This window comes from Oreochromis niloticus, linkage group LG16 (assembly GCF_001858045.2).
Source record: "Oreochromis niloticus isolate F11D_XX linkage group LG16, O_niloticus_UMD_NMBU, whole genome shotgun sequence".
Lineage (NCBI taxonomy): Eukaryota > Metazoa > Chordata > Actinopteri > Cichliformes > Cichlidae > Oreochromis > Oreochromis niloticus.
The window spans coordinates 12636055-12661015 of NC_031987.2; the positions used below are offsets into that span (position 1 = coordinate 12636055).

The following is a 24961-nucleotide window of genomic DNA, read 5'->3' on the forward strand; positions in this document are numbered from 1 at the left end:
GTATCATTACTTCTGTTTGCTTCATCTTAGAGGCTATGCTCTAGGACCAAGAACATGACAAGCAAAAACAAGTGTAGCCCACATTACTGGATGTACTATCATGTATTTTTTACACTGCCCTATGTTTGGCAGCTAAAGACTACCAGCAACACCACTGTCATGCCAGATACTAAGAGCAATAACTCGCTTTGCTCAAGGCTTATTATCACTGTCAGTTACTGCTCAAGACAACCAGCAAATACGGGTTTTTTAAAATAAAAAAATGCTAGATAACTGTTATCAAATGATCAAACATCAAAGTGTTCTTATGCAGTGTGTCTTGAAGTTAAATTGCTGTATTTTGAATCAGTTTCAAAGATATTAGGAAAAAATACAACTGAAAAAGATGACAGTTTTTTTTTTTTTAAATGGTACACAAACAGAGTCTTTGTGTTGTCACTGGTCATCAATCGGTTACTGCCACCCTGTCAAATATAGTGAAATTACAGCATTCAGGCCTCTTCTCTTTCTGAACACTTTATGTGTTATTGAGTTATTTTCATTTTTTAAAAAGATTAACTTTCCCATCCATAACCCATGATGCCAAAGTGAAAATATGTTTTTCATTTGCTATCCAACAAAACCAGCATTATGTGAAGCACATTGGTAGGACTGCTGCCCACTGACCAAAGAAACCCGTGGATATTAAGAGAAGGATAAATGAGGCCACATACAGAGAGAGCCTGAACATAATCCTCATCCTGGATTTTTAAAAGTTGTTATTCTACTTTGTACCATGCACCTTGTTATTATGGGCTATTGAATATACATTAGTGGGAAATTGCATTTTTTTATCTGTGTAAAATTGAACCTACAATGCAGTCACATTTGTAAAAACAGGGACATTTAAAGCATAAAACCACTGTATGTAACAAACTTGTGAACCTTTGCTCTAAGCAGTTTTCTCCTTACTGACAACACACCGGTGAGACTCATATTTAATTATTTATTCACTCTAACTGGCTACAGGTGACAATTTTCACTGGCGCCTTTAATGCTGCTGTTTCTACAATATTCATAGCCGTTCAATCAATAATAATCATTCAGCTCCAGGGTATACGTTAGTGTTTCTCACTTCCTCTTGCACTCTCTTCTAGAAGTACACACACACACACACACACACACACACACACACACACACACACACACACACACAGACAACAATCAGTATGGCTGAGCAGGGTAATGTTTGTCAGTTTCCGTGTATGTTCAAACACAATGAGAACATCTGATGTGAAAACATGCAACCCTTCTGCACGTCTCGCTTTCCCCTGCCGTCACCATGAGGGTAAACGTTAGTGGCATTTCCCAGCAGGTCTGTTTGACCTTCTCTCCTTTGTTTAGCCTCTACTTTCTCCTTTGCTCCATCACAATTTGGTGGCTAAACCAGAAAGTCAGGCAGGAGAATGTTTCACTTACATATTATGTTTTAAAAGGGAAACATTCTCAGTTGTGTGTCACAAAGTTGAACAAAAATATTAAAAACTCGCCCGCATCAGGATTACCACAACAGCTGCAGAGATATGGATCAGCATTTGATCGATACAGAGCACACGAAGTGCTGGAACCTTTAAAAAGTCCAGGATTTGGCTTACTAAGGTCTAGGGAACAACCAGCAGTGAACTCACTTAAGAAAGACCACATATGTAATTATGTAAAGCTACATAACATAACATTTGAAAAAGTAATAATGACCTTTCATTTGATTTTAATGTTAAATTGCTTGTAATTAGTCACTTAGAATCAGCAACCCTAATAGTTATGATAAAAAATTGATAAAGTCTGTAGCAATATGTTGTGAGTGGAGGTTACTGTAGACAGAGAGAGAATGTAATGTTGGTATTGTCAGCCACTGCAGCAGTGACGTAATGGCCCAGACTCCCTCCACTCCTAAGGCTAGACTCTTTTATTTTCTTTCTTTCCTTGTCTACCTCTCCCCTGCATCTTTTCATCTTTTCTTCGCTTCATATCTAATTTACTCATTCTCAATTTCCATTTTCGTGTTCTCAGCTCTCTTTATCTTCATTTCTTTCTTTTGTTGTCAGGGTGCTCATCCATATTAACAAGAATTGTTATGAAATGCACATAAATGAAAGGATGAGATATTCTGCACGAAAAAATTTGCGTTTTCTTTGTTTTTGTGCGCTTTGTGGTGCCTTTGTAAATTACTACCAGAACTGTGTTGGTTGCAGTTTTTAGAATCCAGAAAGTTTATATTTGATAGATAGTTGTTTTTATGCTTTGTTTTATGGTAACAGTCTGGCCATGAAAGAACTTTGCTTCCTACATGGTAAGACTGGTGTTGAAAGGATCTTGTCTGAACATTTCTAAACATCTTTTTAGGAGCAAATGACATATTTATCTGCACTACTCTGTGCAGTTTTTATGGTCACGTAAGTCATATGACATGCTGTTATAATAAACCATGTGTGGTTTAATGGGTCACAGATAAAGTCTTGAGATGTTTGGTCTCTGTCCCTGTGAGAGTTTGGCTAAGAGGAATTGAAACTGTTCACACATCTGTTCAGTCAGAGTCCCCTGACCTCAAATCTGAGTAAAATTCAATTTAAAGTAATTTTTTTTTGTTAAATTAGGAAAATGAATGAATCTGCTTCCAATCAGTCATAGCATTAAAAATCACACCCTTCCTTCAAATCTAGCTGTTTAAAATGTGATGAATAAGATTTTTTTTTTTATTTATATGCCATTGTTCAGTAAGATAGAACAACTATATAAGCTGTCTTATTTGTAAGAGGTCACCATGACAGATGGATCTGCATATTTGTGATTTGGCACAGACATTTACACTCAATGCCCTTTCTGATGCAACCCTCAGAGATTTGCACGTCCAAACCACATGTGTTAGGTTACGCTATGGAGCCACATTATTGTTCAGTCAAAACATGTTGATTTTTTTTTTTTTTTTTTTTGATCGGTGTCTACAGTAACATGTCAGTGTGCCTTTTAGGACTGCAAAAAGTTGAATGGTATAGGTAACATGAACAATTCAGTGTTTAATTTTTATTACAAGTCATATTGTCACTTCCATTTTGAACAGTGGTTGTGCACATCACCCTGTTTCCTTACAATTTGCAAGCTTAGTAAACACAGCCCCTAAAGCTAATTAATACATTAGATGTATGTGGAAGCTGATAAAACATTTGTTGCTTGTCGAATTACCTGAAAATGTTGTTGTCTTAACACCTGATGCCAGTACTTTGAATTAACTTGTGAAAATAAAGCAAATAGGTGTTGTGTTTGAATTCAGACTTTAAAGCAGATATTGGTTTGAATGGTTTTGTAATCTTATATATATGACAGTATTACAGTTAAGACAGATTGAATGGGCTAAAAGAGCTCTCCATTTAATTAAATACATACAATTTTTTCAAGGGGGAAATAATTAAAAGAGCTTTTTTTCTTTTATAGTCACCTTAGTTAACGTGTGCTCTTTTAGTCTGTTTTATGGAGAGATGCTGAACTCGAAAAAAGAAAATTCATGAATCAAGTCATGCACTTTGCATTGAGTGACAGTTATCACTGAACTGGATTGTCTGATGGAAAATGAATGAAAAAAAAAAATTTATAGTTTAAAGAACCTTATACTTCACACCATGTCATTCACTTATTTACATAAAAATAAAAAATAAGTCTTTTATTGACTTAATTACACATTTTTACTCTAATAACACTGAAGTTGTGCTGTCATTGTAGCCAATAATGTCAGCTGGTGTCAAAGAAGATAACATCTTTTTCTGTGTTGGCAGTTGTTCGTTGTGTTGGTTGTCTTAATTTTTGCAGCGTTATCGATGCTGTAGTTAGGGTATGTGCATGCACACACACACACCTTTAAACGAACAGAGAAATTCATACATTCCCATTAGGCCACAGCACCCGCTATTTCTGAGGGGGAGCAGGTTAATGAGGAGAGGGATGATAAATGAGGGGCTAATGTAGAAGAATAATCACTATGTTCAGTTTAAGCTCTGGGAAATTTCCGTTAAATAGCACAGATTTTTCATTTTAGATATCAATTACATATATATGCATATGTTGCTTTTCTCAAGCTGCCATCCCAGCACAGTAAGGTAGCTGGAAATGTCCATCCAGCTATCCATTCATCTCATACAGCTTACAACAACTTCTAGATGTCCTGGGTTTGCCTGTTCTTATTCTTCTCTCAGTTGGATATGCCCGAAAGCAAGACCTAGAAAGTGTTGGTGAGGCATCTTAAACGAACCACCTCAAATGGTTCATATACAGTAGATTTTGAGGCCTTCTGAGCATCATTTCCATTGACCTGAATTAGCTTTAGGGTTACTTCTCAAAAATAAAATGTGAGCCTCATCTGGAAATGTTGCAGGATCATAAAAATGATTTGATAGCAATCTTTGCAAGAGAGGTGAAGAAACTTTAATCAAGACTGAGGTGATGGACCAACTAACATTGTCACTTCTTGAGTTTTTTGAGGTTTCCTAGATTATACACAGGTTGCACCAAAGTCCATACCTACACAATACACATAAGGACTGCTTTGATACTGTACTCTATAAGAGTTGTTCTGCAGAATCATACAGGCAGGAGTAAAGACCTTAACCTGCAGAGCATACACTCATTAAAAATTAAAGCTTTACATAACCATACGATTCACAATCGAACCTACTGGGAGCCAATTTTACAGCATTACTGAGTAATCCAAGACTCACAAGATTTTTTTCCTGAAAGCCCTTGCGGCATCAGCACATACATTTTGACTCCTCGCACCAGTCCATTCACAATAAATGAGATTCTTGCATTTTCAAAGCAAGAAGCAGCAAGCTTGGTCAGTTGAAACACACACACACTCATATGCACAAACATAACCCCCTACAGACTGCACAAAATGTGGGCTGACAGGTAGCTGCTGGATGTGCAGTCCCAGGAGACAGAACAAAGCACTTTCATTTTGTGTGTGTATGCTTAATCAGTATGTGTGTATTTGCAGGATCAGAAAGTGTGATCATTCTCTTTGTATGCGTGTGTTTCTGTGTGTGTGTGTGTGCCTGTGTGTGTTATAGGTACAAGGTTACATAAGAAGGAAACTAAAGTGACCTTCACTGAGAGGAAGGAAAGAGTAGCTCAAAGGGATGAGTCCAAAACTCTCATGGGCTCACTCTATAGAGTGCGTATTTGTGTGTGTATGTAGAAGACTGTGTATGCTGGAGGTGTACACAAGTAGGTTATGGGTTGGTCACAGGTAGTTGTCATTTGTGGATCAGAGAGAAACATCTTTTAGAAAGATGTAGAACAACTGAAGAAGGTGCATTACCACTATTTATATATTGAGCCTCCCATTTTTAAGAATTTAACAGTAAGCCTGGATTTATTTGTGATAGAAAGTAGTGCAGTTGCAGGTTTTGGGGCCAGTGTGACTCAGGAGGTAGAACAGGTTGTCTACTAATCATGATAGTTGGTGGTTTGATGCCTGGTCCACAAAGTATCCTTGAGCAAGATGCTAAACCCCATGGAAGCGTACGCATGAATGGTTAGACGAAACACTCAAATAAAAGTGCTGAATGAATGGGTGAATTAGACTTATTCTAGAAAGCTTTGAGTGCTCAGCTAGAATAGAAAAGTGCTGTATAAGTACCATACATAAGTACCAGAACTATTTTCCTCAACTTAGAGTAAAGAATGAGTGGGTTAGAAATGAATTGGAACTTTTAGATAGAGGCTTGGAACGTTGGTTTCAAAGAGGACAGACAATGAGCTTGTTGTTATCAACCATTTATTTAATGGAAATGGGTTTAGGCTTTTCTTCCATCTCTAACCCCACTTTAAAAAAGCACTAACAAATGAGACAATATGTAAAAAGGTTCATTTGTGGATTAGAGTCAGGCGTGTCTAGAAGTCAGACCTTTCTTAAAGGGCAGGGCAGTAAGGTCAATAAATAAATAAATTAATTAATTAATTCCATATTTTGTAGAAGCGTATGTATGCGAGTGTATGTGACTGTACCACAAGTGATCGTATTATATTTCGAAAGAATGATAGAGAGTTGAAGAGTGGTAATGGGGGCTCACTTTTATTCTTACATTTTTTATTTTGAAATTCTTTGTTGTAGGGCTGTTCGATATAACGATATATATCGGATGATGATATAAAAACGTCTATCGTTTCATTTTACGCTATCGTTTGTTTCGTGGTGTTGCAAAATAAACTGTTTACGGCAATATTTTTTTCATCGTTTTGATGGTCACTGTAGTGGTTATATTAATTTCTTAAAGTTCTCTCTTTCTCTTATATTTAATATAACCACACTACAGACGGACAAGCGCCTGTTTTTATGCGTTGTCGTTAGCAACAACGACGGTAAAACCATCACGTGTCCGCTTGTTTATTTTCCACATAAACCTTTCACAATAAAGCTCAAGATCCTGTTGAGACTTCAAATTAAACTGAATCACGTGAAAGAGTATGCGGAGTATTTACGGATGAGAAGCAAAAAAGAGCCGTCAGGTGCTAAAAAATAAACCTTAGACTCAAACCTTAGAACAGGCTTTTCCCCGCAGCACGCTGTGTAATAAATACTCACAAAGAAAACGGCGGCGGTTACAACTTATGTCTAAAAATGTATCGTTTCATGCATCGGTTAAAACACTCGACTCCAGGTACACGACGCCCAGCTGGAAACACTTCACGCAAGTCGAGCTGCCCGAGATTCACAAAATTTACAGAAAATGTTAAATTTTTGTGATTTATATCGTTATCGGGACGATAGATGTCTTATATCGGGATATGAGATTTTGGTCATATCGCACAGCCCTACTTTGTTGTACCAGTTGTAAAGTAAATCCAGTGATGCTGGTATTCCATCTACAACATAGACCATATGTAGTTTACTGCTATCATGTTATACCTTGAGGTGGAGTGATGTAACACATATTCTCTTATGTTTATGTGTGAAATATGATTATATAAAATGTAAAAGCCGGTTTGTGTATTGAAAACACAGATTTAAGTGCCTTGGTTAGTAAAAGGAGGAAACCCCTTTACAGCTTTTTTAAAGTGTTCTTTGAAAAAAAATCACTGACTACTACAAAAAAATTGAAAACAACAATAAAGGTTCTCTTTTTTCATTCTAATTGTTGGCCATCTATAAAGAAACTCCTCATACAGTTGGTGCTTTGCACTCAAAAATCTACTGTACAGTACAAAAGGGGGAAAAGGACAACCCTAGTGGTGTAAACACCATGGTGTGATTTAGACCTTTGATGCTTGGCAAACACTATAACAACTTAATGGACTAATTGGTGAGTGTGGCTGCCAGAGACTGGCGGTGTCTCCAGAGCTTCACCAGACCTGGTTCTGGCTTCTCTTTGTTGTCTGAAGCTGTGTCACCACAGTTCAAATTCATACCTACCCCAGTCTTACACCAGTGGTTTGTCTTATTCGTTTTTTTTGTCTCACTGTTAATTAGGAGTTATTTCACTTCAAGGCATTTCATTTGCATTTTTATTAGAAACTCTTGACCATACATAATTGAAGCTAGATGGGTTGATCATATAGGGCAGCAGGGTACATCTCACAATGAGAATCTGTTTATACAGGCTATACACTCAGTAGTTCACTTTTAATAGTTGCTCGTGTCATGTACATTTGCTAATGGTGTATTGTTTTTTTTAAAGCAATTGAAAAGACTTTTAAACTATACAAAAAGACGTAAGCTGAGGGGTAAGCGTGCATACCACATGGCTGCAGATGCCATCAGCTGAGTGTCCCTACTGAATCTTGCTTCTGCACTTTTCCTATGTCTTTAACTGTGTAAATGAATATTTGCACAGAGAACACAGAGGCTTGTCCAAGGTCATTGTTTGAGGTGTGACTCACATGTGACCCTTAGCTGCTGAGCCTAGGCACGAATAAAAAATGTGTTTCCTGCTTTTTGTAAACGTTGTTGTCTTATCTCTGAGGCTTTGACTCAGCCGAAGGCCGTCACTGATTTCAGTTCGGTCACTCGCCTCTTTCTATTGTCCACAATGTACAACAACTGAATAAGCAGAGTAGAGATACTACATGCATTATCTAGAAAATGTATGAACTAGTAAATGTGAAAAATACACTAATACATTACTACTTCATTAACTTTGTGAGATTTTACTGGGAGTAACTGTACATGAAACATGTATTCAATAGAAGACCCTTACTTGACCCTCTTTTTCAGTATATCCCATCCTTTTGTTGTACAGTTAATTTGTTTGTGGGGTTTTTTTGTGTCTGTGTTGTGTGCTATCTTTAGTCACCAAGTTTCTGATACGGGCAATCGGCAAACAGAATTAATTTGATGTGTCTGAGTATGAAAAAGTTTACAACAAATTCAGTCAAACTGAAAAAATAAAGTAAATAGCCAAATATGAAAATAATGCAGGAGGTCTGCTGCACTGGTTTTAGACTTGAATCAAATCTCTGTTTTGTTTAGTAATTTTACCAACTTCCAAGCCTTTTTTCATAAATTGTGACACTATCTGCCGTTCCCCATGTTTTACATGTTACAGCCATACTACCATACTGTTTACTATGCCTATCATATATTTAATATTGGCTTCAGCACCAGGCTGTATATATATTTTTTCATATTGTAAACAAATATTTTTTAAAAGCCACAAATGTCAATAACACCTTCAACTTGTGGCTATATTGTCACAACCAAACTGAATTGCAGTTTAGAAAAAGAAAAAAATTGCCTATTTGTCACAATGGAGTTACTGAAAGCACTGATCACTGCAATGTTTGTTTTGTGTTGGGTTTTTTTGTCAGATGAGATGTCTTTCTGCCATTACAATATTGGTTCTACCCTCAACTTATTCATGCATTAGCTGATTGCTTTGCATTATTTACCAAAGTAATTATCAGCACAGTTTGAGTGTGCATAGAGGCTAAGACAGTTATGCAAGCTAATGGCTCACTGTGCTATTTAAATTGCAGGGGGTTAATTTAATTATATACTGGAAAAATTAGATATAAAAATAGATTTATCCAAAATCTATTTTGGACACTATTAAAGACAACATGTTACCAATAGAGATGTAGCTACAGTTGCACCAGTTCTATAAATAGATTAAGATGTTAATATCACTGATTTATATTTGCTTAAAAGCACTTGCTTGATCATTGTCATATATGATGCTTATGATTTAGGTTTCCATCTGTTTTGCATTCAAATGATTTAAGTCTCTTGTGATCTACCAATCATTGAGAGGAAATATACAGCACTTTAAAGCATAGTAATATACAATAAAAAGAAATGCTGAATACCTTTGTACATAACAGTCTTTGGATTTGCTGTATTTGTCTTTTTGTTTGCAGTAATGCTGTAATCAGAACTAGTGATAGTTGTGATAAAAAGAAAAAAAATTACAGGGAGCAGTAGTTATGCCCGTTTGTAGATATATCATTAAGGGAAAGCTGTGGGTAGAAGGGTTGTAGATTTGTGTAGTTTCCTTAAGAAATTGAAAAAAACCCTTTAAGATTTTACATCCAGTATTGCATTCTAAAGTTCATTTTAAAATTGAAAACATTCTCACAAATGCAGTCTATATAACTCATAATGACAGATTTTTTGTTTTTTGTTAGATTTGTTTTCTGAAACATAATAAAAAATCAGATTTAAAACGACATACTCAATTTACTACATACTTACTACTTACTAAATCAGTGCATTTTCTTGCCCCCCCCCCAAAAAAAACAAACTCATGCATTTTGTTGGCTGTATACTTTGGTTTGCTGTCATGCTAAGAGCTGAAAAGTCAACTGAGCTCCAGGCGAGTACAGTCTGCAGTGTTCATTGATGATCTGCCTTCCTTCTGACAAATCTCCCTGTTTCTGCTGTCGAAAATAGCACCAGCTTATTCCTTAATCCAGGAGTTCCACATACATACTGTTTTTAGCCTTTGTCCAGAAATGCACTGTAAAATATAGCTACATATTTAGCTAAAATATAAAATAATAGCTAATAGCTAAAAGTTTTGAGTATGACTGTTTTTGAGGTTGTGGACAGGTGTCTTTTATACTGATAACAAGTTCAATCAGGTGCCATTAATACAGGTAACGAGTGGAGGACAGAGGAGCCTCTTACTTAAGTTAGTTACAGGTCTGTAAGAGCCAGAAATCTTACTTGTTTGAAGGTGAAAAAATACTTATTTTCCACCTTAATTTGCAAAGAAGTTCTTTAAAAATCAGTGAATGTGAATTTGTGGATTTTTTCCCCCTTATTTTGTCTCTCACAGTTGAGGTATACATATGATGAAAATTACAGGCCTCTCTCATCTTTTTAAGTGGGAGAGCTTGCACAATTGGTGGCTGACTAAATACTTTTTGCCCCACTGTACATTGCAGAGTAATATCCTATAAACATACAAGTTTGCGTCCAGATATGCTTTTTTTTTAATTTTTAAGGAATTTACAAAAAGAAAAAGCTCACTTTGAGATTGTGGGTTGAGTGTAGATTAAAAAGGGTAATTTTACTGATTTTATAATTACATGGAAAAAGTATAAAAAAAAGTGAATGTACTGTGGAAGCATTTTTGTTTTTGCCCACTGTGATGATTAATAATTTCACCACATCACTATGTATCCATCTGGGTTTAGTACACAAACAAACTGTAGTAGTTTATATGCAAATTATTTCTGCAATGAATGTTCAGTGATTAAGCCATTTACTCTCAGTTTGTTATGCATCATTTATATGAATAGAATGTCTAATACAGCAGCTCTAAAATAAAAACCTCCTTTGTGTCAAGTTTTTCTGTAAGCTGCTTTTGCAAGATCTCGTTTGAACTATGTGGGCATTTTGGAAGCTGGAGTTGCCGTTACTGCTCAGTTACATTGCATGAGTTAAACACAGGCATGGGGAAATAGTAGAAATGTCTGTGTTTCTATGCTTGGATGTGGTATTGTCCTAGTTTTGACTATTACTGTGGCAACTTAATGATTAATATCAATACATCATGTCATATCATGTCACACACAAACATATTTTATTTTTTGGGGCAGTCAAATAATTCTAAGAACAAAGAAAGCCTTCACAACAGCAGACAAATAGAGGCTATGTAATTCAAATAAGTACTGATCTTGTTTTTCTTAACTTACAGGTGCAAAAAAAGGGCCTGTCACGCTTGGCTTTCTCTATTCTTCTGACAATCTTGACGTCAGTCTTTTGATAGTGGGAGAGAAGATAGTTTCTCTGGATCCAGCCTGACTCCTATTCCAAAGTTCCATCCCACCTAATCAGGTAATGACTCCGCCGTATGTGTAAACAAACATAATGCCAGACTTGGTAGCTGCTTTTTTGCTGATCTTAAAATTAGGCCCAAATGATTAAAATGAGCTTGTGCTTGCCTTTTTCCTTAAAAAAAAATAGTATGCACAGAAAGATATGAGTGTGGTAAGGCCCAGGCTCCTGGTTCTATTCTGGAACTGTCAAAATCATTGCTGTCAGTATGATAGTGATTAAAAAATAAATCGTTACTTTGAAACAACTCACCAAATCTAAACGAATTAAGCCAAAACCAGCCAAACCTCATCTACTATCGTGCTAAGCCCGTTCAGAATCAAATTCATGTATTCAAACATACAAGATGAATAACTGTCAAAAAGAGGAAAAAGAAACATTTACAACAAGAGAGAGCTGGAGAGAAAGAATGCCTGTTACCTCCACAGATGAAATGGCTGTGTGGGTGGATGTACATGTGAGTGCAGGCTGCTAGGAGCTATGAGTGGGAAGTGGGTACTGAGTGGGAAGAGAAGAGCTGCTTTAGTGAGACAATCAGCACCAAGACCCACTGAAAAGCAGTCACGCTTTCATGGCTTTTCTTTGTTTTCTGTGTTCCAGGTAGTGAGGTTGGCTATGGATGATTGGTAAAAGTGTCTGTCTGTATAGAGCATGTGTGTATGTATCGGGGTCAGCTGATGGTCTGTCCCATTATTTCTTGCATAATCATGATGTAGTTTTATAGAAGACTCCATAGAAACAGGATAAAATAGACTCACTGGACAAAAAAAGATATTGTTTAAAAGTGACAGTAAGCCTCAAGAACTCATGTAAATGGACCTGCTGCTTTATTTTGGTTTCGGCTGGTTTATGTCATAATATGATTCACATATATTGTGTAAACAACAAAAACAAAATGCTTATGTGTATGTATGAATAGGCACTATTTTGGAGTATTTCTAGTGGAAATATGTTATACATATTCACTTTTTATATATTGCGCATTTAAGCATTTGTATCCAGTAGTAATGACAAAGTAGTTGTTGTTTATATAGAGAAGTATTATTTAATGCTGTTCAACATCTGTTTTTGCTTGTGTGCCAAAAATCGCGAATCACAAAAATCCTCAGATGTAAAGTATTTGCTGCAGCATTTAGTCTGCACCTACAAAATGTCAGGTGCTGTAATAAGGTCTTAAAAGCCTGGTAAAGCTGACATAAGATAGGTCTCTTTGTAGGTTTTAGAAAAAAGGCATTATTGAAGAAGAAAAAAACCCACAGTCCTGATGAATTTTAACATTTTGGTTTCTTCTGTGAGTTTTGCTACAACTTTTACAACAATTATTCCCCAAATCTGAAAGTACTACCTTGAATTTTTATGCATCATTAGAAGCTTTTACTTAGGAAATTGTGAATAAAACTGTGTTACCCATGCTAAAGTATAACCAGCTGTGTGACTGCCAAGTGTACTCTGCCATATAAAATACTTCTAAAGGTACAGTTACACACTCTGGGAAAGCTGAGAGTTAGATGAGAGGATTCACCAGCTGCCAGTTTGTCTGAAGACTGAAAACCCGTGGAAACAGCTATGTATACTCAAGTGGCGACCTGCAGTTACCGTATTCCTTTGAAGAGCTACTTGACGCTGGCTTCAGAAGTTAGCCAGTCTCCACAGACTTTAATGTTAAATTGCCTAGCTTCATTCATGAAATTCACATGTTTGTAATATGATACAAAAACAGTTTTAGATTTTTTTAAGGACTTTATTTTAAGTGTAGCTGCTTTATATTGACAGGTGTGCCGACATATGTAGCTGCATCCTGTACTGTCCAATAGGATTCACCTAATTTCAGCAGTATTTGTGGTATTGGTGCTCTTTGGTGGAGGTTGCTGCAGATGACTGACTCTCCCTGAGTGTGGTTCTGCCTGAGGTTTCTTCCTGTTAAAAGGGAGTTTTTCCTTCCCACTGTTGCCAAGTGCTTCCTCACAGCGAGTCATCTGATTGTTGGGGTATCCTCTGTATTATTATAGCGTCTTACAATATAAAGGCCCTTTAAGGGACTGTTGTTGTGATTTGGCACTATGTAAATAAAATTGAATCGAATTGAATTCTAATTATCAGGTCAATAAAATTTATGGATGCAGCTTGCTATTATTAGCTAATAACTTAGCGCTTTATATTCCCGAATCCCAGAATCAAGACGGCAAAGGACATGACATGACGGCTAAACCAGAAGCATCAAAACATGGGGTTCACAATCCAGAGGGCAATCTTTCAACAAAAAACTTATATCTCATCTATCAAGTATAAAAATCTCCTGTTTTATATGGAGTTACGAGTGGGAGCAGTTTCCAAGGATTTACTGGTCGTAGCCAAGAAGTAATCTGACACATAACCCCCTACCAATGGATTGCTATTGTGATAAGTTTTGTTTTTGTTTTGAGCTATGCTAGCTCTCAGTAGGCTATAGCATCGCATTTATTATATACATATAGGGGTAGTGTCACTTTCAACTAACTTGCTGTAAAAAATGCTAGTTTTATATTATATTGATTTCCCCTCATATCAGACTATTGGTTGAACAACTATGTGTATGCTCTCGCTCTCTAATAACTGCATGCTTAACACGTCTACTCGCATTCGACCTTGAACATGCAACATAAAAGAGCGCACATACTTGGAGACACAAGAGCTTGAATCCCTAGCCTCTCTTGCTCTCGGGCTTCTGCAGCTAGATGGCCCTCAGAGGAGAGCCCTGCAATGCAGCATCTGTGTGACTCACACACGCACGGACACACGCGCACACACACACAGCGAGATGGCAGCATGTAAAAGTGCTCAGATCGTAGGAGGGAAATGAGGTGGTAGAGAGAGCACAGTGAGGAGAAAGATGAAGCCTGATGAAAGGTGGAGGAGAATGAGTAGGAGGAACATTGAGTGTAGGAGGTGGAGGAAGGTGAACAGGAAGAAAAATAACAGGTAGGAAGAAAATTTCTAAGTGCAAGGATGATAAGAAACCAGACAAAAGAAGAAGAAGAAGCAGATAAGAGCCATGGAAATGACAAATGGACTATTTAATTAGCTCGATGATTACATTGTCTGGAATGAATCTTTATGGTTGATGTGTTCATAGAGAGTTTATCACTCTCACTTCATCTATTTAAGCTGGACTCACATTGTGATTCACACTTGGAGAATAATTGTCTTGAAACAAATGAAAATAAACTAGAATATTTCCACAGCTTCCAAGTTTATCTTCAACATGCTTCTGATTGGTGCATTAGATTTTGCTTTAACTAATTGCTGTTTTCATAGTCAAGCATTATTATACAGGAACAGCCTGTAATTAGTGTTGAAGCTACTCATAATTTGCTGAGCAAAGATAATTCATATGAGTTTATAAAAACTCCCAAATAATAAATACATAACGATACTCAGCAGTAATCCCATTAGTAGTTAGTGGGCAGGTGATAGTGGAGATGGACAGGAGCAGAGCCTTTCAGCCTCTGGGAGAACATGCAGTTTCACTTTACTGAGCTCTTTTTGCAATGTGACAGATGCATTTAAGTATGAATTACAATTCAAAAATTATGTTATTCCTCTGAACTGATTATATTTCTGTTTTACCCACACAGCACGCTTGCTTTTTTGAGGCCATGAGGATGCCCGTATGGAGCAAGTGTTGAATCAAGAATGTGTATTTGTGTTTTGACTCTCAGTTATAATAGTGTGCGCAGTAGGCTATACTTTTCTTTTTTCTGCCTGTCTTGTATTGGTTGTGCCTCACAGGACAAATATGCATAGAAAATGTGACAGTGACTGTTAATTATTGTTAATATGCCCTATAGCAGAAGACTGGAGCCCAGATCTCCAACACTGTAGCTCAGTGAAAGTCAGTCAGACACTGTTTAAACTGCACTGCCTTACAGTGTAAATGTGCATGTTTCTGTGAATGTGAATTATGCGTTTCTTTATTTTTCTTCCATGTAGGAAGCAAATAAAAACAGGCTCCAGGCTTTGAATCCTCTGACTTTATAATGATTGGGTTTTATTGTCAGCAGAAACAGCAGTTAATAACATAAGAAGGCAAACCCCAATATTTGCTTTACTTACATGGCACCCACTGTCCCTCCTCTGAATAACCTCTTTCCCGAGAAACAGTTTTTAAATTAGATGGGGGAGTCAGGGGAGGAAAAGTACCCTGAATGGTTTATTCTGAGGACACACAGAGGAAAATTGCCCCCTTTCAAGCTTTCTGATTTAAAAAATGTAAAACAACCCACTGCTTTCCAGTAATACTTTAGCTAGAGCTCTGTGCATAAACAGCTCAAGATATTTACTGGATTAATTTCAACATCTCACATCAGTGGTGTTGTGGAAAAAGCAGCTTGTCACTGTTGATTCATTCCTTTTTAATAATCATTAGACGTAGGTGAAGGGAGCAGAGAGGAGTAAAATATCGCCCTCAAAATTGCTTTGAGGCTGAATAACAATGTCAGCGCGTGGAAGGCTGAAACAGGAGATGTAATACGCCTTAGTTTGACATTATGAAGTAGATATCAATTATGGATGTGCAGTGAAAAAAAATCTAGATATGAATAAAAAACTGCAGATATACACATTGTGCTTGTTTACAGATTACATAACGACCATTTTGATGGTTTTGTTTTGATTTCTGTATGAATATCCTTTTGTTGCTTGTGTTTTCCTTTAAAATATTAACACTGCTGTGATGTATATGCTCACTTACTTTATAGCTGGCATTTATGTGACAACACATCTCACAGGTGATCTGAAGAAGTAAAAAATTACTTTCTATAGGATAAGCAAACCGATGCAGTACTGAAAAAAATAAAAACCTGCATTTATAGTGACGCTCAAAGTATACAACTGTGCAGACTGAAAACCGTATCATTGATTGATCTACATCACAAGTAGATCAATCAATGCTAGACTACCAAGAAACACTCATCTATAAGCATCTTAGTAATCTACTGATCATCAATATCACAACAAGGAACTTTTTACACTGCCAAAGGAGCAGATAATCCAAAAAAGTAAAATATTTAGTCCAGAAAATTTGCTTTTTTACTTTCACTTTACTTTTTTTTCAAGTCGTTTGATATTGTTTTTCCCTTTTGTGAACATATTTACTTCAATCTTTGGGTGACAAACTGGTGTTGAGAGCATTTTAAGCATTAATTGTCAGAACTTAGGCTTTCAAATATGTCAGGCATCTGTTTGCAACTAAATTTTCAGAAAAAGCCTTATACTGTGTTTAAACTATATTCACTGTAAATTGCATTTACGCACAGCGATCTTAATGGTTTAAAAAAAGAGTCTAAAGCTTTAAATTACTTTAGAGCTCGGATCGGTCTTTTAAATTAATTTTACTGGATGGTGTGAGGTCTCTGTTTACAAATACGTCAGAACATGATTTCAAAAGTGGCTTTCACCTTCATCCCTTTACATAAGGCTCACTCTGAATGCTTGTGAAAATTGTCTTAAATGTTACAATGTAAGAAAAGCCAAGTTCATTTTTGTTTGTCTGCAAAAAAGATCTTTTCTAATGTTTAAAAAAATGTTGACCAATGCTTGTATGAGTATTAATATTACGACAAAGAACTAAGGCAACGTTTATAACACAGTAATAGAAAAAATGTACTATAAATTAATTAATGACTGTAGTGTTTGGGTTATTTTATAGACTCTTGAAACCTTAAACAAACTGTTTTTGCCTAACAGGCTACAAAATACTATACAGTAACATGAAAGTGCTGCAAGCTACCATCCTAACTATCCACTTGCAGCATTGCCCTGCTCTGCTTGTCTGTTCACTATTCAACTCCATTCTTCTCCAGGGCAGAGAGAGTGCCTATCAGCATCAACCAGCCCACTGGCAAAGTGCCACAGGCTTTTTGCCAAGTGCAACAGACCTACTGTCTACTAAGACACCCAGCGTCTAACTCTATCATATCACAATCATACCAGAATTGGTATATTAACTGAGCATAGCATTATTTAGTATTTTTTGTAATGTAATTTTTTTTATGCATTATGTTTGATCCTATCTTGTTAATACCCGCTAAACCTCCAACCAGTATTTTATTTTGTTTTATAATATTGAATGAATACAAATGGTGTTAACTAGATTTAGTGAGACACTGAAATTAAGAAGAAAGATGCAGTTTCACATTAGGTGTGGTAATATATTATAATTTCCCCATTTGTTTTTATTTGGGCTTTAACCCAGAAGGTGGTGCTGTTTTATTTATACAGCACACCGTTGTGCAAAAGCATGCAGAGCACACTTATTGCTACCATCATCGTCAACAGCTCAACGGGCCTCCAAAGAAGGCAGGGCAAATGTCCCTCCCCCTCTCGTGAACCACCACTGACACCATGAGCCTGGGCACCAGTCAGTTGTATCTGGAAAATTGCCACTGAGCTGAATGTGACCTTCATCATCAAACAGACAGTATGTAGACATGGCATGAGGACAGCAGTCTCATTTCTGAATTTTATGACTCTTTTAATATTGTAATGGAGTCTTGTACAGGGACACAGTGAGTGAACAAGCAACAGAAGAGAGAGTGACAGTAAAGGTGCTGTCCTAAATATACTGTGGCTTTTGGACCGAGACAGAGAGAGCATTTATGTAAAGCAGGTGGTGGTGAGGTGTTCTTTGTTGTGGAGTCTGTGTCGTGGTTTCATTCACACTGGTGTTCCCTTCAGAGGTGACTCATGCAAAGCTCCATTGACTCCTGACTGATCCATTTAGGCTGCAAAGGCTTTACAGCAATCCTATATTCTCTTCTTTTCCAGAATATTCTTTGGGTCTCTTTATTATAACCACCTCTGTGCTCTGTCTATAATATTCATTCTCAGTATTATTTGTGGTCCTCCTAAGAACCAGCCTGCTCGTGTATGTCCTCTGTAATGGACATTTGTTTTTGGTCTATATCTTTTGACATGTTTGAGCTACCCCACTAAGTCCTGATGTCCTGGGCTTTCGATTGATATCCCATATGTTTGGGTGTCCTTTTTTATCTCCAAAGAGGCAGGAAATCACAAAAAAAGTTCAGAGATGTGCATGGTCCCAAGAGACTAAAGCCAATTGCTGTTACCTCAGCCTGCAGTTTATTTTATTAGTCCATAAAATAAACTGCAGGCTGAGCGCACACAGTGACAAACAGACAATCTGACAAAGACCAAAAGAAGGGCAGGAATATAAATGCACACAAGATAATTAGGGGAAGGGGATGCAGGTAAACACAAGCAGGGAAATGACTTAAACTGAGGCACAAGACAGAAATCGACAAAGTAAAACAAGAATTAATAAACAGAGAAACTTGACGAGGGGAACCCAAGGGAAAGTTAAACTATAATGTGCAAGAAAGCAACAACTAAAGGGGCTAGACTCAGATAACAGCCTCCATAAATACTAAATAGTACCTAATACCTAAGAGTAAACCTGCACCACAGCATGCCCCAAAAATGGGAAAGAAGTCAGTAGCATGGAAGTGGATAAATTAATACAGCATAACTAGACACAAAAGTAATTGGAACAGAACTCAACAGGCCAACAACTCAAAACCCCTCAAGACCCAAGACTGTGACAAAGGCAGCTTTGTACATAAACATAGTTTTTAGTTAATAAGCCTAAATGAGACATACATTATTTGTAACAGTATGCAGTGCTTTACAAATGTATTAGACCACCAGTCATAAAAAGAAGAAACCACAAATATTTCAGAAACCTGTCAAAATCCTAAAAGTTAAATCTATATTGTTATTTATTGCCTTAAAAATAATTATGTGCATTTATATTTTCTTATGTTTTGTAAAACCACGGATTAGAACAATAAATTCAGTTAAAGACCTTATTAATACTGGTGGATTAACCATTACAGATACATAAAAATTCTTTTGAGTAAAAAATATTACCAATAATGTAGCAGCTGAGGAATAAACCTTTTACATTGGCTAATCAATTTGTTAAGCATTGATTATTTATGTTATGCAAATATTTACATTATTTGTAATGACATTTGTGTTTATTATCCATCGTAACAAAAAATATGGACATGTTGTATTTTCAGTCTTTTCATACATCCTTTGTATGGGAATCACTCTTCTGTTTTCCATTTATTATATTCTGTTCCGCTCTTTTCTATTCTCCTGTTTGGTTGACAGTGAATAGTAGTATTTAATGTACTGTGAATGTAGTACCTAGTGCTCACTGTAGCAGTACCTTGGTCTTCGGCTGTAGTTATTGACTCCCGTTTTCTCGAGCCGACTTCACTTCACTCTCTGGCTCTCTGAGGACCGCAGAGCTAAATGACAAATTGCTTCTTCACACACACCCTTATGCACAACTGCACAGGCTGCCCTGCAAATGCTACCATCAACAGCCCTTCTGCAAAGATCACCAATTCCCTTTCGGAGTATTTCACAATTTTCTTTCTTCTCACTGAACCCTTTGTTTACCTCTCTCTTTGTCCTTCAAGATCAGATTCAACTCAGTGTACTTGTTCCACTATTGTGAGATTGAAACTACCTCAACTGAGCATAAAAAAACTGTATATACCAAATAAAAATATTAATAATAACAGCTCAGTGTAATGATTTCACATACACACACTTATTCATTGATTTGGTACTACTTCAAGTCCATTTATCTCTCCCGGCCAGGTATTTAAATCCTTGACTTTCACTCCTTGTCTCTGACTGTCCCGGCTTTAGGTGATAATAAGAACTGATCAATAGTTTCAACCTGTCACTTCTACTTGATCCTTCTCTGTCCTGATTTGATCAATGTTATCCACTCACTATGAGATATTTCTATGTTAGTCAATGAATTTTAAAAGGCACTGGTCATAATATTTAGGAGTTTAAACATAAATGCATTCAATAACAAAGCAATGTTGGTTATTTTAACAGGAAAAAGACATGTAAATACTGAATCAAAGCCCTACGTAACATGGCATTAGCACTTACCATTTAGATAAGTCCTAAAATGTTCACACCATGCTGATCAGCTATCATGCTTCCATTAAAAGTATTGGAAAGATGACACACTTTTTGTTTTTGGAACATTTGCCATTGGACTTTCACATAATAGAAGCCAGTATGTTGTAGTGAAGCTGATTCAGATGATGTTGGATGAATCTGAATCTTGGCTGAATCTTGTCAGATTGATCAGAACCCACCTCTAAACCCTACAGCCCAGCACGACTCACCGAAAATCCAAGGTCTTCTCTGTTCATTTTCAGCCAGTTGTGTTTTCTGTCTGAGCCGCTGGCTGCATGAGTCATTACACACAAACACACAAATCAATAGGGTTTCATCCAGTGGTTGTCATATGCCAGACAGCATCCAAGGACAGTATTTCACATAACCACCTACACACAAACTCACAGCTGCACTTTCAAAACTGTTGAGTTGAGCTGCAGCAGTGATCGTAACAGACAAAAAAAGAGATTTGCAAATGTGACTAATGTAACATGTCCTAGAGCCTCCTCTGGTCCATATACTCTTCATTCTCCTTCATTGCTAAAATTGCAGTTAATAACACAGACAAGCTGCGTTTTGACCATTCCTCATCTTTGCTCCTCCCTCTTCTTTCTCTTCCTTCCTGTATCCCAGAAGGAGAGACCCCAACCCTCGCTAAACCTCTTCGGCTGCTAGCTAGCATCAGCATGGCAGACAGTCGACAGCCAGAAGACGGTGCCCCTCAGTGGGACCCATCAGGGGGGCAGGAGCCTGGTGGCACCCATGGAGCCAATGGCTACTCCTCCTCAGCCTACAGGACCTGCCAGCCTGGCGGGACCCACGTGGCCACAGCCACCTACTCTGCCAGGGAGAATGGCTTCAATGGGGAACTAACTGGAGCTCACGCTATAACTGCAGGTAATGCAATTTTACCTTTTGTTAAAGGCATCTGCTTGTATTAATTGAAAGGTTTCATTTTCTACAGGCAGGATCAATGATGGCTGTGTCTATTGAGCTAATAGTAGATAGAAAAATGGGTAACAGCCTGCAAAACGTTCCTTAGAACAGATTATGGAAGGTCAGCATATTAAAGTCTTACAATTTTAAAACAGGCTGTGTCTGAAAACAGTCAGTTCTCACTACATATAGTGATGTCTGTATGTTATTGTACTCTAAATCAGTACAAATGCATTGTTTGTTTACAAATGTGGTTAATAAAGTAGAGACCCTAAAGATTCTTCTCTAGGGAAGGGGCAGAATTACATTTGACAACAGCATGTCGGTACAAATAGGTAAATGTGTTGTGCTGTGCTTTGTGATGTAAATGCTCAGTTAAATCATTAAAACTGAGAGCACAGCTGGCACCCAGTGGAGAGTAATAAACACGATAATAGGAAAACCTTTTTTTTCCCTGTGTGGATGTATGCATACTCATGAAGACGAAGTGAGGTCTGCAACACTGTGTGTTGTATTATCTGGTTGGGATCCGCATGTCAAACAGCTAAATTTATTTCAGAGATTGTATTCTTTGTTGTTTTGTGCGAAGAAAGTATTTGGCACAAAGGTTTATCAGAAACACATTTCTGTAGAAGTACTGTAGGTGGTGTCAGTCGTGGTGAGTCCAATCAGCAGCTTTATATAGAGTCTGAAGAGTGTGTTTCCTTTTGGTTTTTTACTCCAGTGCATGTGTGAAATTTCGGTTTGTATGACTGGGCATATCGGTATGTGTGTATTTGCACATTGGTATATGTGTATTTGTATCTTCACAGTATTCTTGGGTTTGTATGCTGGATAGCGATGTGTTTGTGTGTGTTTGTGCTCTGTCTCCACTCTAAGCATTCTAAGTCCTCACTGCAGACACATACTGTTATTAACAATGCTATAATTAACACATAAAATCTGTCTCTCTTTACCCCCCCCTCCTCCAATCGCCAACCTCACTTACACCCTGGAGACAAGACCAATAACGTACCAATGGTGTAGCCATGGCAACAGCTCCCCTACAATTTAGTTTGCCAGGCCTTTGTTCTTTTCAACTGTAGCTTACCACTGACAAGACCAAAAAGCATGCAATGACAAGACCCCAATTAACCTCCCATCTCCCCATTACTGCGACCTAGCAGTTACTAATTTTTGCTCTGATAACGGTGTTTTTGAGTGACCATTTTTATGCCTTCAGTGCCCATCTTTGATATGCTTACTTTGTCCATAAATTGGTAAGCAAGTTGTTCAGTAAACATAATGCATGGGCACTTGCCTGTACAGGTCAACTGCTATTTTTCTGTGCAAGCTCAAGTACAAACACTAAAACTAAATAGTTGTTTTATTAATACACTGTTTTTACAGCTAATAATGTTATTCTGCGGAGCATGCATTGGACCGTATCATCAGTTGTAATTACAAAAGTGTACTTTGTTCCAGTTTGACATCCTGTGCTTAATTAATCCCTTAAGTCAGTTCACATTTTTACCAATGTCCTTTGAATATATTAAATATGGTTTTAAAAATTAATATGTTAATGCCTGTGAATAAAATATTTTGCTCCCTGTAGTGTCACGAGTGAATTTCCAGATTTTCAGAAAATATGTGAATCAAATACCTACTGTGATGGAAATGAAATTGTCAGTGACCCTTTCCAGATCTGATTATTTTTTTTGTCTTTATGACTTGTATACTTCCAGTGTGTGCAGTTTTCACCTGTCACTGAGATTAAATTGATCTCACAGGAGTTTAGGGATTATAATGTGTCAGCTTGACAGACCCGTGCAAATCTGATCCAGTCACATGCAGGATTCAGAGGGAATAATCTGATGGGATATCCTGTTATTTGAGTGAATGAATGATCCATCAAGGTCATAAGATTAATGTGAGGATGTCTCTAAAATCAGATGACCAACAAATAGCTCTATTATCAGTGGAATAGTAATGGCTACCATTATTCTTACATAATGGCTAATAAGGGTAGCCTGTAGTTACAAATGGACTAAGTCAATTTGTGAAAACTGAAAATATCAAGTAGAATTCCTCCTCTATACCAGCTTTCATAGATGCCGGTCTATAACAATGTTAATTAAGAGTATATCAATACTTTTAACACAGTGCATTCCGTTTAAATATGACATTCTCTCCGCAGCTGTGTAACCAAAGCTGTGTTTACTGCAGAGCATCTTGTCAGCAGACATTAGCATTGCTACAGAACAGAGCAGTCTGGGGGATAAGTGGGGTAGGAAAGGTGGCAGAAGGGCTGATGTTGGCACTTGGTGAGCCTTCTCTCCCTGTGAAAAGCTCTTCAGACACAACAAGAACTACCGAAGCATGAAATTGCCCTCTTGACTTTCCTTTGAAACAAAGTTGAAAAAGCCAGTCGGCCATTCTACAAGTGGTCAAGAGAAAGAGATGAAGAGAGAGAAAGAGTCAGACTTAATAGAAACAGAAAGAATACAAAGGGTTGTTGAGCTCATTACAGGGAGTGCTTGGCTTACATAAATCAAGGAAGCCTTGGTGTTATGCTAGGGCTATTGCTTTGGCTGATGTCTGTGTCATTTATATCGTTGATGTGAATAACTGGGCATAGAGTCAAGAATCCTGGACAAGATTTTCTGTTGTTAATGTCCATCCATAGCAACAGCCTAAATCAGTATGTTTGGCAGCATCAGAGAGGATATTTTTAAAAATATTTCCACTTAGGGCTGGGCCATATCATACCGTTCACGGTAATACCGGTATAATGTTAGGCAATGATAAGAAAATGGAATATCGCAATAGAATATGGGTAAATCGTGCATGCGCACTGCCTTTGTTTCCATACGCACATGGCCGAAAAAGCATGGCAGCGACGCAGAATGAGAAGGGCGAAAGTGGATCGTTGAATGAAACAGATGAACCAAAATTGTTTTGTAAAAACTTCAGTGGTGCGGAACTGGTTTGGCTTCGTCCATCAGATACACACCAAAACACATTTTTTGGTAGAGCATGCAAGCGGGCCATCCTTATTACCGAACCGATTTTATGTGGTACACGGCACACAGAATCTGTGAAAAAATGTTTTAGTACGCACCGCTTGATGGATTGTCGAAGCATTACGGGTAGTCAGGAGCCTCGTGGAGTAACATGTACTGTGCTTCAACATAATATTACCGCACTGTGTGTGTATAACCTCTTTTTAAAATTTGTGGATATTACACATGGTTATATTCAGGATATGTCGGCCAATTTCCACTGGAAATGCCTTTTGGTTAAACTGTCAGCAAGGAATTTGCATTTGCACTGTTAAATTTTTATATAGCTTTAATGCACATAATAAACAGCTGCATGTTTAAGTGAAAATACATTGATGGGGAGGGGTTTGCACTAATAAAGTTGTGGAGTTGGAAAGTATTTTGTCTCGTGCCGATTATATCGTAAGTTATATTGTTATCGCAAATTTTCAAATGTATATCGTGATAAATATTTTTGGCCATATTGCCCTGCCATATTTCCACTACATGTGTATGTCAGGTCTGTATGTGTTGGGTTAAGAAAGCAAAAACTAATTGGTCTAATTGCCAAGGATAATATATTTTGTGAAGGTTGTTGTTTCCTATTACGCAGCTACAAACTGAGCTTGCTTATGTTAGCTGTTAGCTGTCACTCCTGGCTTACTTAACTATATTACATAGTTTAAGGTTATCACCACTATGA

At 37.3% G+C, this 24961-nt stretch overlaps 1 protein-coding gene across 1 annotated transcript in view; it reads left to right on the plus strand.

The window, feature by feature from the left end:
* Positions 1–24961, plus strand: part of map2 (microtubule-associated protein 2) — a 90599-nt gene that overhangs the window by 30551 nt on the left and 35087 nt on the right. The window contains exons 3-4 of the mRNA XM_025903717.1: positions 11169–11308; positions 20936–21199. Of these exons, the coding sequence (XP_025759502.1) occupies positions 20989–21199 (211 nt within the window). The 5' untranslated portion in view covers positions 11169–11308; positions 20936–20988. The remainder of the gene's footprint in view (positions 1–11168; positions 11309–20935; positions 21200–24961) is intronic.